This window comes from Lynx canadensis, chromosome C2, assembly GCF_007474595.2.
Source record: "Lynx canadensis isolate LIC74 chromosome C2, mLynCan4.pri.v2, whole genome shotgun sequence".
Lineage (NCBI taxonomy): Eukaryota > Metazoa > Chordata > Mammalia > Carnivora > Felidae > Lynx > Lynx canadensis.
The window spans coordinates 63,205,884-63,223,945 of record NC_044311.2 but is presented as its reverse complement, the minus strand read 5'-3'; the positions used below and the strand labels follow the sequence as shown (position 1 = coordinate 63,223,945).

The 18,062-nt window shown below is 35.6% G+C and overlaps 1 protein-coding gene across 1 annotated transcript in view; it reads left to right on the top strand.

Annotated features, from left to right (window-relative positions):
* PHC3 (polyhomeotic homolog 3) overlaps positions 1–18,062 on the top strand; it is a 78,905-nt gene that overhangs the window by 29,782 nt on the left and 31,061 nt on the right. The window contains 5 exon segments of the mRNA XM_030330603.1: positions 3,408–3,414; positions 4,418–4,567; positions 4,570–4,656; positions 11,963–12,025; positions 12,028–12,833. Coding sequence (XP_030186463.1) covers positions 3,408–3,414; positions 4,418–4,567; positions 4,570–4,656; positions 11,963–12,025; positions 12,028–12,833 — 1,113 coding nt within the window.

Sequence of the window (18,062 nt, the reverse complement as noted above, 5' to 3'; positions counted from 1 at the left end):
ATCACCATTTTTGTTATACAGTATCTAAAGATGAGTCATGAATTTGGTTCTTAGGTTTCAAGTAGCTAATAGTGAAGAGAGAAAGACAACCATTTAAATGATTCATAGTTTCCAAGGTAGAATAAACCAGTTGTTAAGGAAACAACTACATGCTCTCTAGAGTGCTCTAGAGTTGTGTTGTGGGTTCTCATGGAGAAAACATCTTACAGTGTCTTTAGTAGTATCTTTAAATGTGAACATAGTCAAAATAATTTATAAAAGTGACTCTTTGGGATTCAGGCCAATGTGATACAAGTATTTGGCTCTGTGATGATTTGACTTAATTCAAGGATAGACTTTGAGAAACTAAAGGAATGGATTGACCTTAGGAATTTATCTACAAATGTTTTTTCTTTACTTTGGTTTTGAAATGGCAGTGAATGAAACTGGCAGTGGTAGGGGATGCTAATACTTTTGAATATTCTTTCCTCAAATTCGGGGCTGTTAGTTTTGAAATATTTGTGTTCCACTTTGTTAATTTTTAAACTTATATTTGAAAATTTTATTTTATTAAAAAAATTTTTTAAACATTTATTTATTTTTGAGAGACTGAGCACGAGCTGGGGAGGGGCTGAGGGAGAGGCAGACACAGAATCCAAAGCAGGCTTCAGGCTCTGAGCTGTAGCACAGAGCCAGACGCAGGGCCTAAACCCATGAAACTGTGAGATCATGACCTAAGCCGAAGTCGGATGCTTACCAGTTGAGCCACCCAGGAGCCCCATATTTGAAAATTTTTAAACAATGAATTTATAATTGAGAAATACCAAAGTTGACATTTTATTTAATACTCTTTTACAGAAGTTGGTATAACAGTTAATTTTTCCTTTGTATTAAAATTTTATTTGTAGCATACTATCCAAAAATAAGAAATTTGGAATATCTTACCTTTGATTACTATTACTTATTTAAAATTTTTTTAATGTTTATTTTTGAGAGAGAGAGTGCACGTGCATGAAAGCGGGGAAGGGTGGAGAAAGGAAGAGAGAGAACATCCCAAGCAGGCTCCATGCTGTCCATGCAGAACCCAGTGTGGAGCTCCAAGTCACAAACTGAAATTATGACCTGAGCTGAAATCAAGAGTCGGACACTCAACCGACTAAGCCATCCAGGCCCCCCCCCCCTTATTTACTATTTTAAATGCTCCATCCCTTTTCCCTACCATGACCAAGAAAATAAAAATAAGTAAAAAAAAAATACAATTTCAGAAAGATACAGGACTAAAAGCAACAAATCTTACTTACCAATGCTATCGGGGGAATGCTTTTAGAATTGAGAAGAAAACAGCCCTTTGGATTTAAGAGCTAGAAAGCTCAGGAGCGCCTGGGTGGCTCTGTTGGTTAAGCTTCCGACTTCCGCTTAAGTCATGATCTCACTGTTGCTGAGTTTGAGCCCTGCATAGGGTTCAGTGCTGACAGTGCAGAGACTGTCTACTCTCTCTCTCTCTGTCCCTCCCCCTGGTGTGCTCTCACTCACTCTCTCTCTCTCTCAAAATAAATAAATAAGCTTAAAATAAAACTAGAAACTCAACTCCACTGTTAGCAGTCTGACATTAAATCTTAGTTTCCTCATCTGCAAAGAAGGGATGCTATAGTAATTCACGCGGTATTTGTTAGAACCAAATTAAATATTGATGTGAGAGTATTTGAGGAATCCACTGTAAAAATGTAATGTGTGAAATTAGCAGAAATAAGTCATGTGAAACCTAGACATTTTTAAAAGTCAGAACGTTTCCATAATTTGATCATACGAAAAGTTCAGATGAAAGCAAATTGGACATTAGAGTGCCTTACTATTCTGTATCTAGAAAGGTTGGGTTCTTCTCAAAGGGAAGCTCTGTCAAGGAAATCTGAACATGTCGATCTTTCTATTAACAGCTAAATTAACTCAGTAACATACTTTGAGTATAGTTAGCAGATTTGAAATTTATTGTAAACATATAAACCGAGATGACCATGGCTATTACAGCCATATTCTAAAATTATCTCTTCATATAAATATATATAGTTTATAAAATATATAATAAGGACACACATATATTTTCTTTCAGAATTCCAGAAAGTAAAATTAGAAGAAAAGGTGTATGATTCTACAGAAATGGACTGCTACAGGTTAGCATTCATTGTGTGAAATCCTCATTACTGTGAATATGCTTTTCATTTGAAAGAAAGCTTTCAAGTTTCTAGATTATAATTCAGCCTTTGGTTATTATTGTGATGTGGTTCACCTTATAGATCAATTATGGCAGATGTTAAATTTAGGCTCTTTCTCCTTGCTTCCTGAAAGATTTTAATGTGCCTCTACTAGATATTTGTTGAGTTTTTTTGGTTAAATATGAACAGATTTTAATGTTTGCTAAAAAAAAAAAAACAAAAAAAAAACATAGAACTAAATACTTACCAAAAAAATAAATAAAAGCCAGTTAACATATATTTTAAAATCGGAAATAGGAGAATATCTCAGACTTGTGGAGTTTCTGTTATGTCTGTAGCACTCAGCTGTGGGAGTATAAAAATGCATGTCAGAGATGAGAGCCTGCCAGCCAGAGTCTCAGTATTTCATTGGCAGAGACATTAGTAATTCTAAAATAAGCTAGATATTTGTCAGTGCTGTAGGCCAATATGATCCAATTTCAATGGGAAATGCATTCTAGACGGAGGAGACGTTATTTCTAACTAGTGACTTTGTAGAGGTTTCTTTGGGAGAGTCAGTGTGATTTTTACTGGGCCTTGAAGAATGGATTGGACTTCAGGAGACAGCTTTGAGGAAGTATTTGGCATTTTAGGCAAGAGAAACTTGAGTCAAGGGCTCAAGTACATGAACAAGTACATCAAGGAAGTACAAGATGTGTTTGGAGAAGGGTGAGCAGAACAGTTTGGCTAGAATGAATATTGTGGATTGGAGTAGTGGAAGATGAGCTTGAAGTGGTTTCGACCTAGACTGTGGAGGGCTTTCAGTGGCAAGCTTAGAAACCTGGATTTTAGCACATTTTATTTTGCATTAAATTTTCATAATACAGTAGTTGTTAGTCCACTTACATTGCTATGGAGTATTTGACAAAATCAGAGAAGATGCTCCATGTAGTCTCACTTAGAAATTTTTTTCAGTAGCTCAGAATAGAATGATTAAGCTTCAACTGCTCTGAAGTAAACATTATTTAGTGTCTGTCATTGGCTGAACACTGCATTTGGCACTTGTGAAGAGAATGGATCGCCTGTGAGTATCAGTTAATGATGGCAGTTCTAGAGACAGACCACACATGAAACTGAGGAGTGTTCATAATGCCTCAGTATCTCACTTGCTTTGTCACTTTAGAATCTCTTACTTTAATTTCCTACTCATGCCGTGTTTAATGCATTCATTCCAGGTAGGTGAAAGGTTAGGCAGCTCTTGGAGAGGCATTTTCTGCCTTGCTCTTTGGAAATGTTATAAACCTCAGGTGAGAGTCATTGGGATGATCCTTGCTACCATCCAGACTGGCAGTATGTGTAGAGTAACCCTGGGTGTAGACAGGAGCCTTGACCATAAGCCATTTCAAGTCTGTGCACAGTCTTGTTAGTTCACAAGATCTAGTTCTCAGAGGCAAGTTAGTATTACATAACAACAGGATTTTAAAAAGGAGTTAATGGGAAATGATTTTCATAATTATCACAATGGGGTAGGTGATTTGATGAATTAGTTTTCTTATTTACAAGATGAGTGCCCCCCCTCCCCCAAAACCCCAAAAAACAAAAAAAACAAGATGAGTTGTTTCCATATAATCTCAATAGAATGTTTTTTTTTTTTTTTTCCTTTTGGTACCTCTTTCTGATCTGTATGAGGATGACAGTATCTTTTGTGCACTCTCCTAACTGTATGTGTAGTAACAGTGAGGCCCATGTAACATGAGGCCCTTGTAACTTTCAGTGTTTTACAATCTTGGCCTGGAGAAGTGGAAAGTGAAGTTGAAGGAATTGCTCCTTCTTCCCTTATGCACCCTGGGCTCTTCTGCCCTGCACCTTTGCTCCGGTTTTCTCCCATATCTGGAATACCCTTCTTTCCCCTCCCTTCGGCTGTCTCTGAGCTGGTAACTTCAAAGTGCAGTATGTTGCATAGTAATTTCGTCATATTCATAGTTCATTTGTTATATACATACTGTTTTCATGTTGTTCTTAATGATTCCCTTAATGTCTTCTAAAATTTTTTTTCCTTAATTTAAGTATGATTACTTAGAGTCCTAACTCCCCTTTCCTTTAGGATTAATCAGTTGTTTAAAGTGGAACTTTATGTAGAAAAGCGTAATGTAAACTTGTTGTCATTGTTATAATGGTAATGATTATCACATCTCAATTAATACTATCTGTTTCATCCTTATTTTTTGTTGTGTGGTTCTTAGGTTCAGAATTTAACTTACGCAGCCAGAAGTTGGGTGTATTATCTAGCTCACAGAACGGTCCGCCAAAAAGCACTAGTCAAACTCAGTCATTGACAATTTGTCATAACAAAACAACAGTGACCAGTTCTAAAATCAGCCAACGAGATCCTTCTCCAGAAGTAATAAGAAAGGAGAAAGTCCAAGTCTGGAATCACGCAGCACAGCTGTCACTCGGACATCAAGTATTCACCAGTTAATAGCACCAGGTAGGATAAAACTTGTTGAAAATAGTTGCATTATTCATACAAAAGATGTCTATTACTTGAACAAGAACAATGCTTTTAAAACATTTTTAAAATGTGAATTTCATGAGTTTACAAAAGTCCGTATTGTAGCTTGAAAACAGGAAACCAAAAGAGCCCAACAGCTAAACACAAATTACAATAATAAACTTTTTGGTCAGTTAGCATTGATTAACATCTTCATTGTGTGCTGGTCTCCCATTATACTAGTAAAACCAATAGCTTTTATTTTTTATTTATTTGATTAAAAAATTTTTTTAACTCTTCTATGGTTAATGTATAGTGTTATATTAGTTTCAGGTGTACAGTGTAGTGATTCGACAATTCTCTTTATTACTGCTTATCAAGATAAGCATACTCTTAATCTCCATCACCTATTTCACTCATCCCCCAATCCACTCCCCTCTGGTAAACCCTTTGTTCACTGTAGTTAAGAATCTGTTTTTTTGTTTTTTTTTCTTGTTCATTTGTTTCTTAAACTCTACATGTGAAGAATTCATATGGTAGTTGTCTTTCTCTTGTTTCACTTAACATTAAATTCTCTAGCTCTATATAGTTGTTGCAAATGGCAAGATTTAATTCTTTTGATGGCTGAGTAATATTCCATTGTATATATCTACACATCTTATCCATTCATCTATGGATGGACAGTTGGGCTGTGTCCATAATTTGGCTATTGTAATAATGCTGCAAAAACAGGGGTGCATGTATCCTTTTGAATTAGTGTTTTCATATTCTTTGGGTAAATACTCATTGGTGTAATTACTGGATTGTAGGATAGTTCTATTTTTAATTTTTTGAGGAACCTCCATCGTGTTTTCCACAGTGGCTGCACCAGTTTGCATTGCTGTCAACAGTGCAAGAGGGTTCCTTTTTCTCCACATCCTGTCAGTGCTTGTTATTATAAAACCTTCTAGCTTTAAAGAAAAAAAAAAAAAAAGATTTGCCTATAGTTTATTTAATATGCTTTAGTGGAACAAAATTAAAACCTCTAAAAAAAAAAAAAGCACACATTTTTTGTAAAGTTGTCATTAGTGAGTGGAGTTTACCACTTTCCAAAACTAAGGATTTTGTGTAATTATTTCCCTTACCATGTTGCTTTTTTTCCATCTTTTATTTCATTTCTGAGAGGAAGATGTCAGGCAGTCAGTTAAGTCATTTTCATTCTCATCAACCTTTGAAACCTTCTGCTGTCCACAGATAACTGTTTCACGGTTCTCATGCTGAAAATGTTGGGGCCATCCAGCATGAGTTTCCTTACCATCTCTCTATTCATCTCAGAATTTCTCAGTGTTGAGCTTTGTTCACTTAAAAGATAAGGAGTTATCTGCTTTCTACTTTAAAGTTAACACTGATTGTGTCATTGATTTGCATTTTTTTTTTTTTTTTTTTTACCAGCACCTGACTTTTTCTTGTAGTTGTTACAGCATCTTTTGTTTCCCTCATGCTGGATCCTTTCCTTTGCTTCTCATGCATACTTAGATTTCTCCTATATATATCTGCATATGTTATTTCAATAGCTATTTCAACTATTGTTTATTGAAAGTATGTGTGTGTGTCATTCACTGGGCTAGACATCACATATGTTTCATTAAAAATCCTCCTGGGGACCTGGGTGGTTCAGTCAGTTGAGTGTCTGACTTTCGGTTTTGGCTCAGTTCATGATCTCATGGTTTATGGGTTCAAGCCCCTTGCACGCTCTGTGCTGACAGCTCAGGATCCACTTGGGATTCTCCTTCACTCTCTCTCTGCCCTTCCCTGTGTGCTCATGCCTACTCTCTCTCTCTCTTTCAAAATAAATAAATTAAAAAAAAGTTATTTCTAATAAATGTCTTTCTCAAAATAAGTAAATAAACTTAAAAAACCCCTCCTTGATCCAACTTCATCAAGTAAGCGTCTTCTTTCTTTTTAAAACTCTGCATTACTTCTTAAAGATTAATTTATATTACTGAAGTCTCCTTTTTCTCCACCTAAACCTATTTCTCTTACATCTTTCCTCTGTGTTAATATTGCCAGCATCCTCAGCACCCAACCTCAGTGTCTTGTAATTGTTTGATTCCCCTAGTTAGAAATCTCTCATCACTTTGAACTTGTATTTTTATGCTTCTTCATGGTCCTTTTTCTTTTATAGTTGTTGATATACTTAGCTTTTCCCTAGATAGTAAGCTCTTTGAGAGTAAGATAATAATATTGAGGACTTACATGTCAAGTACTTTACAATTATTAACTCCTTTAATCCTTTTTCAGATTCACCTTTTCATCCCTTAATCTTAACAGCGATAAATTGTACCTTATAAACACTTTCTACAATAGATGGACAGTAAATATTTGTTGGATTAATAGTTGATTTTTTTTCCCATTTGAATTTTGGAAATTAAGTACAGGCTTTGTTATAATGTATAAATTAATAAAATCCATTCATTATAGTGTGGTGTGAATTCTTTTTTATAAACATTATGTGTGCTTAGGTACTGTTCTCTGTATGGCTTGATAACAGGATTTTTGTATTGTACTGTCCAGAGTATTTTTAGCCTCAAACCAGCCTCTGGCCAGTGTTGATAGAGGAGTCAGTGTGGACAAGCAGTGACCCACTGCACTTGAAATGACTGCTTAGGGGACAGTTTTTAGTGACTCTTACAGTTATGATAGATTATAATGAAGGGTGGGTTAGTTTACTGCCAAAGAGAATGCTACCTTCAAAGAAAGCTAGGACCTCTTTCAGGGTGAGTTCAAGCAAGGAGATCTACTTTTAGATTTTCAGTCCCACTGAACTCCCAATACCTGGTTCTTTTTTTTTTTTTTTTTTAAGTTTATTTATTTTGAGAGGGGAGGGAGGGGCAGAGAGAGAGAGAGAGAGAGAGAGAATGAATGCCAAGCAGGCTCTGCACTGTAATTGTGGAGCCTGATGTGGGACTTGAACTCACAAACCCCTGAGATCATTACCTGAGCTGAATCAAGAGTCCCAGTACCTGGTTCTAAGTTGACAGTTACTCTTCCCCTTTTTTTTCATTGATAGTGTGATAGTATCCCTATAGTTGCCTTCCTCTGATAGCCAGTATTTTATGTGGGTATGGAGGAGACAGGTAGGCTAAAACCATCAGAGTCTCAGGACAATTCAATTCCAAATTTAGATCTCTTAACGTGTTCTAACCAAACTCCAGTTTCCCATGGTGTTGTTGATTAGAAACAAAACCAATGAAACACCCTCAGCCACAAAAACCTTTGCAGCTGCCAAACTAAATTCATTCAAGCCTTACACTGCAGTTATGCAAAGTAATTTATATCTCCTGTCTAGGAAACAACTGTATTTTTCCATTCTTAGTTTTTCTGCACTTGTTGGTGGGAAGTTAGTCTGAAATGAAGATTTTTTTTCTTTTTTGAGATTCTTGAATTGGTAATTTGTCTTTTTCCTTAGAAAAATGCTTATTCCTATAAGTTGCTTTCAAATATGAAAAATCTACTGGTGTCCTAATGCAGTATAGACTAATAATTATTATAATGGACATGGTTATTATTTCTTTATATTTATTTCTAGGGTGCTAAAATCATTTGATTTTTTTTCCGTCATTTTTTTAAATTAAAAAAAAAATTAAGTTTATTTTTGAGAGAGAGACAGAGAGTGAGTAGGGGAGGGCAGAGAGAGAGAGGGATAGAGAAAATCCCAAGCAGACTCTGTACTGTCAGCACAGAGCTGGATATGGGGCTCAAACTCACAAACCGTGAGATCATGACCTGAGTCGAAATCTAGTGAGACGCTTAACTGACTGAGCCACCCAGGCCCCTCATCATTTCTTTTGAATGTGTAGTTCTCACTTCATAGTTAATGTATTTTTAATATATAAATAAAGGTGAACAACAACGACATATCTGGATATTATCATGAACTCTATTTGAGTTCAAGTCTTTATAGCAGTTTTTAGAGCTTTTAGTCTAGAGCTTTTATTCCAAACAAAATTTTCTAAACAAAATCAGTTTAGTTGGAAAAAATATATACCACTTTCTGTAGACATGAATTTAATATGTAGTGAAAAGCCTATGCTAGTCTGCTCAGGCTGCCATAAAGGATACCATAGACTAGGTGGCTTAAACAACAGAAAATTATTTTCTTACAGTTCTGGAGGCTGGAAAACCCAAGGTCAAGGTCTGGCAGTGTTTGGTTTTTGGTGAGAGCTCTCCTCCTGGCTTGCAGATAACTGCCTTCTTGCTGTGTCCTCACATGGCCTTTCATCTGAGTGCCAGGAGAGAGGATTGAGCTTTCTGATGTTGATGTATATTCTTGTAAAGATCTACCCTTCTGACCTCATTCAACTTTAATTACTTCCTTAGAGGCCCCATTACCAAATACAGTCACATTAGGGGTTAGGGTCTCAACATATGCATTTTGGGGGACAAAAACATTCAGTCCATAAGAGGAACCCAGACTCAGCTAGGGCTATGGGTTCTTTTAGACCCAGTGCTGCCCCTTAATAGCCAGCTGATTTCAGGTAGTGCACTTAACTGCCCAGTTTCTTCATCTGTAATATATTGGATTATCATAGTACCCTGTTTGCCTCATGCTATACTATTTAAAACTATTTAATAAACTATTGCTATAACTATTTAATAAAATAATATGTTTAATAATTTACAATAACGTGTAATTGTTGGGGTGCCTGGGTGGCTCAGTCGGTTAAGCATCCGACTTCAGCTCAGGTCATGATCTCACAGTTCATGAGTTTGAGCCCCGCATCGGACTCTGTGCTGATATGATAGCTCAGAGCCTGGAGTCTGCTTCAGATTCTGTGTCGTCTTCTCTCTCTACCCCTCCCGCTCACACTCTCTCTCTCTCTCTCTCTCTCTCAAAAAATTAAATAAACATTAAAAAAAATAATGTGTAATTAATAATATACTTAATTGTAAGTAATTATATAAAGAATTCTACATATGTGAGAGAGTATGATAATCATTAACTCTCCAAATATAAACCCATCTTAATATACTTATTAAAATCGGAGAAGTTAAGAAACATGATATTCTCCAGAACACTAGGGCTTTTCTTGTAAAAAGAAGTATTGCTTCAGGTATTCTCATAATTATTCTGTAATGTATATGCTTATCAGTTGGACTTATGGACTAATATATATAGACTCACTTTGATGTCTCATCAAAAATTTAGTTTAGGTGAGAGAGTATTGAATTATCAGCTCTAGAATATAAAAAAAGATTGCTTATTTGCTAGAGCTGAGAAGGAATTTTTATTCCCATAAATATGATGTACATTGTACTTCAATCATATGGTAAATTTTGGGGCTCCTGGGTGGCTCAGTTGGTTAAGCATCCAGCTCTTGACTTTGGCTCAGGTAATCATCTCACAGTTTGTGAGTTCAAGCCCAGCATCAGGCTCTGTGCTGACCGTACAGAACCTGCTTGGGATTTCTCTCTCTCCCTCTCTCTCTCCTTCCCCACTCATGCTCTCTTTCTCTCTCAAATAAATAAACTTAAAAAGAAACTTAAAAGAGTGGTAAATTTTAATTACAACTCAAAAAGTTGAACTAAAATGGGCTTTTGCTGTTATCCTGGAAAAAAACTCTATTTCCCTATATTTAAAAGAGGAAAAATAGTATCTTGAGCCCTTTGGAGAAAAGGCACTCTCTAGAATTCCAAGATTTGGGGGCACCTGGGTGACTCAGTCAGTTAAGCATCTGAATCTTGATTTTGGCTCAAGTTATGATCTCACCGTTTGGGAGCTCAAGCCCTGCATCAGGCCTGCTGAGGACTCTCTGCCCCTTCCCCATGCACATGAGCCTTCCATATCTGTCTCTCAAAATAAATAAATAAATATTTAAAAAAAAAAAAAGCTTAAAAAAAAGAATTTCAAGATTTTATTGAATGTTCTATAATATAATCTTTATCAACACATTTATAAAGTACTAGTGTAAAATTTTCAGTCTTAATTTGAAGTGCTAATCTAGTTATGTGAGAATTATTTTTGTTAAATGAAATTTTAGACCTAATCTCCATTTTTCTTAATACAATATGTGGATATTTGTTGAACCCTCTCTTTTGAGATGTTAATCAGATGTTAATTTCCTTAAAGGATCTCCAAATTTTAAATGATAACCAAATGCAAGAATGTTAAAGTTGTTACAAGGTTTCATAAGGCTTTTTGCCACAAATGTGGTTAAGTACAAAAATAGATGCAAGGTTTATCTTAACATTCTGAGATTTAAAGAAAATGTTGCAGAGTCTTTAGACCTATTTTAAGTGTATATAGCTTTTATATGATATTAAGCAATCTTTTCAATTTATCTTCTAATGAACCTAGTGTCCATTTTTAAGTAAACAGGATTTCCCCAGCATCCCCCTCTGTGTAAACATACACACTAGTATGCAGAAGAAGCATAATGATGGGACAAATATTTACTACTTGATTTTGCTAATTCTTACATATATTATCCCTGTTGTGAGTGACTCCTGTGTGGAGAAAACTGATAGTATCAGTGATAGATCACTGTAGGTTTTGTTGTTGGTTTTTTTATTTTTGGTGGGTGGGGAGAGAAGTTAAACAAGATCATTTATTTAGACAGCATGGATTCTCTCTGCAAGCAAAACTAATGCTCTCCTAGATTTGGAATGGCCTCTGAGATTTTATTTCTTAGTTACAGTGATTATTGAACAGTGGTATAGAATTGACACGTGTTTTGCTTAGCTGAATTTACTTTTTATACAAAACATTTTCTGAGTCAAATAATACCAACTTTTCATCCTGGCTCAAATTTGGAAAGTTATTTGGGAAGCTTTATAAATAATTACATTGACTATTAGTTGGAAGAGTATTTAGACGTAGATTAGAAAAGATGAGACATTTATGAATTTTGATATTGCATTTATGATTTTGAAGTTACTTATATACATATTACATTTGTTCGTGGTACTTCTTCTTCTCCCCAAAGAAGGAATTCAGATGGATAAACTTCGTTAAGTTACTGCAGATATTCTGATGACTTCTAAAATTTAATAAGAATAAATCATGTGTATATTTCAGATGTATGAATCAATCGCTTTAGGCAGTTTTCTTTTGACCTTATCACAGTAAGGTTATTTTATGAAGTCTTTACAGTTTTCTGAGGAAAAGTTGTTATATTTTCAAATCACTCTTGTCTGAAAGTCTTATAAAAGATTTCTGGAGATTATGACATTCTGATGTGAAAACTTGCCTCCTTTAGATTTATTTAAAAATGTTTATGATATTTCTGGAAAAAATACTAATTGTCATTTTTTTCTCTCACAGCTTCATATCCTCCAATTCAGCCTCATCCTCTAATAAAACATCAGCAGATTCCTCTTCATTCACCACTCCCAAGGTTTCCCATCATCAGCTGATATTGCAACAGCAGCAACAGCAAATTCAGCCAATCACACTTCAGAATCCAACTCAAGACCCACCCCCATCCCAGCACTGTATGCCACTCCAAAACCATGGCCTTCCTCCAGCACCTACTAATGCCCAGTCACAGCATTGTTCACCAATTCAGAGCCATCCCCCTTCTTTAACAATGTCTCCTAGCCAGTCACAGTCAGCACAGCAGTCTGTAGTGGTGTCTCCTCCACCACCTCATTCACCAAGTCAGTCTCCTACTATAATTATTCATCCACAAGCACTTATTCAGCCACACCCTCTTGTGTCATCAGCTCTCCAGCCAGGGTCAAACCTGCAGCAGTCCACTGCTAATCAGGTGCAACCTACAGCACAGCTGAATCTTCCATCCCATCTTCCACTTCCAGCTTCCCCTGTCGTACACATTGGCCCAGTTCAGCAGTCTGCTTTGGTGTCCCCAGGTCAGCAGATTGTGTCTCCAACATCACACCAGCCATATTCAACCCTGCAGTCCTCTCCAATCCCAATTGCAACCCCTCCACAGATGTCAACATCTCCTCCAGCTCAGATTCCACCACTGCCCTTGCAGTCTATGCAGTCTTTACAAGTGCAGCCTGAAATTCTATCCCAGGGCCAGGTTTTGGTGCAGAATGCTTTGGTGTCAGAAGAGGAGCTTCCAGCTGCAGAAGCTTTGGTCCAGTTGCCATTTCAGACTCTTCCTCCTCCACAGACTGTTGCGGTAAACCTACAAGTACAACCACCAGCACCTGTTGATCCACCAGTGGTAAGCCCTTGGAAGCTCTTTGACTTCTTGCTGAACTGAGAGTAAAAACTTTTTTTCCCACATTATGTTATATTGCTAGATCTAAATGCCTATGAATTTAAAAAGCTTGAAATTTCCATCTGTCAGTGTCTGACAAACATGCTATATGGGCAAAAAAAAAAAAAAAATGCCATTTGTTGTAGTATGGTTGCATGCTTGATAATTTGTGATGGTTATTAAAGTCCCTCGTTAATTTTATTACTATTTAAACAAATCCATCTGCTATCTTTACAGAGTTGATTTTTTTTCCCCAAGGGAATGCATTTGAACCAGTGTCATCTGCACAAAGTTTTTTCTCTTAAGGTGATTATCCTTCATAGATCCCTTCTGTTGGCTTGTATGTTCTTAAACGTATGGTTTATCTACCTGACCTTTTGGTTGTGTGCATTCTGAAGTCCTGGGCCTTTAGGGGCTTTGGTTTCAAGGTGGAGGTATGCTTGTATGATGTAATTTTTGGGTACAATTATATTTTGTAATTAAGTTTTGTAAAAAAAATAAATAAATAAATATTCTAGGAAAGAATCCAAGTTTGCAAAAAACATTAACTGTAGACCATCTTTTAGAATTACTAAACTTGTGATTTTTAAATTTCTATGAAGGGAAATATGTACTTAAGATTTCTCATTTAAAAAGCTAAAAAAAACTGAGTGGATGAATTGAATCTGAAGATGAAAAAATCCACTGGGAGGAGTAAAAGTTTGAATAATTGAGATAGATCGTGGTGAAATTTTTAGAATAAACCTTTAGCAAAGGTACTTGTTGCCTAGAAAATTATCCTGGAGAATTTTTTTTAAACATTCTCTAAAAGACTTTAAATTTATAAAATGATTTACAATAAAAGTTGAAATAAGATTGTTAAATGTCTAGGCAGAATGATCAAATCCATAATTAGTTTATAACTGAGGAAGACAGTCTTCCCAAAGGAGGTTTTGTATTAAACCTCACTGAAGCGGTTTTATCACTTAAAAATTAATAACCACTAATGCAGAAAGGAAAGGAGTTTCAAAGTCTGTTCCTCAATGGGAAACATTTTGGTTCACAGGATGCAAGTTTATAGATTCTTTATTCTTGTCATCCTCATTGATGTTTATATGCATAGAGAGATTGAATTCCACTTTGATTTACTTTTATGAAAAACAGTTTGACAGAGGAGTGTCTCACTGGCTTAGAGGAACGTGTAGTTCTTAATCTTGGGGGTCGTGGGTTCAAGCCCTATGTTGAATGTAGAGAGTACTAAAAAAAAAATAATAACAACTTGACAGAAACAGCAATGGGAATCTAGAAATAAGTTTGTCATTCAGTTATCGTGTCTCCATATCTGTTAGATTTCTGAAGAATTTACAGTGGATATTGTAACATAAAAAACACAGGCTTCAAAGTTTACAGTAATTACAAGTAAAAAGTAAAATTTCTTTCTGTGCCTACTATTTTTCTAGTTATCTTTGTTAGGAGAAACTTTGGGATAGAAATATCGGGGCACCTGGGTGGCTCAGTTGGTTGAGCATTCGACTTCGGCTCAGGTCATGATCTCCCGGTTTGTGAGTTCGAGCCCCGCGTTCGGCTCTGTGCTGACAGCTCAGAGCCTGGAGCCTGCTTTGGATCCTGTGCCTCCCTCTCTCTCTGCCCTCCCCTACTTGTGCGCTCTCTTTCTCTCCCTCTCTCTGTCTCTGTGTCTCTCAAAAATAAAAATAAACATTAAAATAAATTTAAAAAATAATTTTATTTTAATGAATATAAAAATAATTTAAAAATGTACGTTATCTTATTTTGGAGTTTTTTTGGGTTTTTTCCCCCATGAAAATAGTACATTTTTCTGCTATCACTGGTGTGGTCATACATACTGTAGATGTTTCTGTGTTATCTTATTTTTTATCTTTCTCAAAGATAAATTTAAACTACGTTTTTCTTTTATTACCTTTGATCAAATCTGATTTTTTTTATCAAATCACATTTCTTTGTGAATTACACATTTCTTCAGTTTCCTGGTTGTTTCAGATATTTAAAGATAGGAATATATTTATTTAAGAGATGTAACATTTTGAAAGATAAGTATGAATATCGAAGTTAAATTAGGGTATTTTTTTTTTTTTTTAATTTTTATTTTAGACTGTGGGGGAGAGAGACAGGGGGAAAGAGAGAATCCCAAGCAGGCTCCACACCCAGTGCAGAGCCCGATGTCGGGCTCAATCCCATGACTCTGGGATCATGACCTGAGCTGAAATCAAGAGTCAGACGCTCAACCAACTGAGCCACCCAGGTGCCCCCATCAGTGTAGTTCTTAAAATATATATTATAAAAGATACATTTATGAAACTAAAATTTTTCATTGATATGTGGGTATGATGTGTGACAGTAGATAATTTAGAACCAATAAATGTCCCACAGTTTATTTAGGAAAAGTAGACAGATAGGACTAAGGTACTTTATTGAGGTAAGTTTGGCAGTCATTGCTAGTTTTAGAATAGTTTTAGTTATGGGCTAAACAGAAATTGTGTTGTGGAGTTTCCTAATCTTGTGAGTAAAACATCAACTTCTTTGTCTTATTCAATATTTTAGTTGTTGCACTTAGATTTTTATGTTTAATGTGCCAGATGTCTGTGATAGATAGATTTCCTTTTTATATTAACTTATTTTGCCTTTACATAGCAGATTTGGAAGAAAGTATGTTTAGTTAGAATTACCTATAAAGAATGAAAATTATTTTGTAATATTCTTTCATAGATTATTTCAGAATATGCTATTAATGACTCTTTTTATCCTTTCAAACTTGTTCATTATTTTTAAAAAATCAGAGTTCTTTGCATGATTAGACTTTGTGGCAGCATGAATATTAAAGAGAGAATTTAAACATTTTAAGAAAATATCTAATAAAGGAATGCTGCACAGGTGTACCTTAACTGGTTGATAAAACCATACTTTTCTAATAACCTCTGATCAACATACCTGCCACTGTCAAATTAAGGTAATCACTATGACAGATGCCCCTCGTTAGAAGATTTTTTTTCTTCCCTTTAACCCCTAGGACATTCCTTTTGGATGACTTTACCTGTGTTGGACATTATCATTATTTAAAAAAAATTGTCATGTGAACAGATACTAGCAGCTCTCATTATTGTACTGTACGATAATGAATGACTGCTTTCACTTCTGAGGATCCAGACGGTTAAGGAATCTCCCTTGGTGAAACAGGTTTCCAGATGCAGGGGTGGGAGCAAATAATTTTTTTTTTTTAATTTTTTTTAACATTTATTTTTTTGAGACAGAGACAGAGCATGAACAGGGGAGGGGCAGAGAGAGAGGGAGACACAGAATCGGAAACAGGCTCCAGGCTCTGAGCTGTCAGCACAGAGCCCGACGCGGGGCTCGAACTCACGGACCGTGAGATCATGACCTGAGCCGAAGTCGGCCGCTTAACCGACTGAGCCACCCAGGTGCCCCAATAATTTTTAAAAATGTAGCCTACTTAGTTGATTCACATCACAGTTCTGGATATCATATTGGTATAAAATTATCAGCAACAGGAGGATTAAAGTTACTTTTTAGGATTTTTAAATTTTTTAAAAGGAAAAGATCTTTTTTTTTTCTTTTAAGATATTTTATTCCTGGGTGGGTCAGTTGGTTAAGCAACTGACTTTGGCTCAGGTCATGATCTCACCATTTATGAGTTCATGCCCCACATCGGGTAAGCTTGAGCCCCACTTCAGGCTCCATGCTGTCAGCATGGGATTATCTCTGCCCCTCACTCACTTATGTTCTCTCTCTCTCTCTCTCTCTCTCTCTCAAAAAAAAACAACAAACAATTAGAGGCTTTGGAAGTTAGGTGTTTTTGGTTTTTTTAATTTTAATTTTATTTTAGGTTTATTTATTTATTTTGAGAGAGAGCATGAGCGGGGGAGGGGCAGAGAGAGGGGGAGAGAAGAATCCCAAGCAAGCAGGCTCTGCACTAATAGTACAAGGCTTGAACTCATGAACCATGAGATCATGACCTGAGCTGAACAAGGGTCACGCTCTTAATTTTTTTTTAAACTGTATTGCTGTTAGCTATGCCTTTGTAGATGAAACTTGATAGTCCCTTTTATAACATTTGGTTTATGTTGGTTTTAGAAATCTTGATCACTTTTATATTGACCAAGATATACTTCAAATCACCAAGATTTTTCAATAGTTTGATTAAAATATAGTATAAAAAGTACATATAGTATTAGATATCACCTCAAGTTTTTGTGAATGTTGTTGAAAGGTTTTTTGTTTTAACATTTATTATAATTATTAATCAGTTTAAGTAATCTTAAAAACTTATGACCTTTGTAAATTTAAGTAATAAGCTTTGTATATTAGAAAAAGAAACTGCTTTGTGGTTTTGTTTTTTGTAACCTATCATCTTTCAAAAATAATGATTAAATAGGGTTGCCTGGGCGGCTTAGTTGGTTAAGCCTCCAACTTCGGCTCAGGTCATGATCTCACAGTTCGTGGGTTTGAGCCCCATGTCGGGCCCTGTGCTGACTGCTGGAGCTGGAGCCTGGAGCCTGCTTCAGATTCTGTCTGTCCCTCTCTCTGCCCCTCCCCCGACTCACACTCTGTCTCTCACGCTCTCTCAAAAATAAACATTAAATTAAAAAAATTAAAAGTAATGATTAAATAATGATGACAAAAATAGTCTAGAAGTGGACTTTGAAAACAGCCTTAAGTTTAATGAAAAATTAGTTATTTTTAGTTACATAGTACCTTCTCAGATTGAGTCCATGTTTTCTTAAGTATACTCTTTAGCATTGGATTACAAAGGTCAAGTTAAAAAATTAAAAACTTTGTAAGTATGAAACAATATTGAAGAACTAAAAATAATGTGTCAGATGGCTTAGGAGTGGTGGGTTTGGGTGTGTATTAATTCAAGGACATGTATTTTCTGTTTACCTGATACTAGCTTATAAAAATTCATTAGATTCTTGAGTAGGTCAGAAGATTAAAGAATTAAAGATGTAATTGCATACCTTTTTTGTATGTTCTTAGATGTTATTTTTCATAATTTAATCTTTAATTCACATAAATATAATAAAGAAGAACCTGGGGTATAGTCCTTTACACAGTCCCTGATACATTATGTGTCATTTTGGAGAATTACTTAGTGTGCTTGTGAAAAGTACTAGCATTTATTTTTATTTATGACAGTTGGAAGTTAATAGAAACAATAGC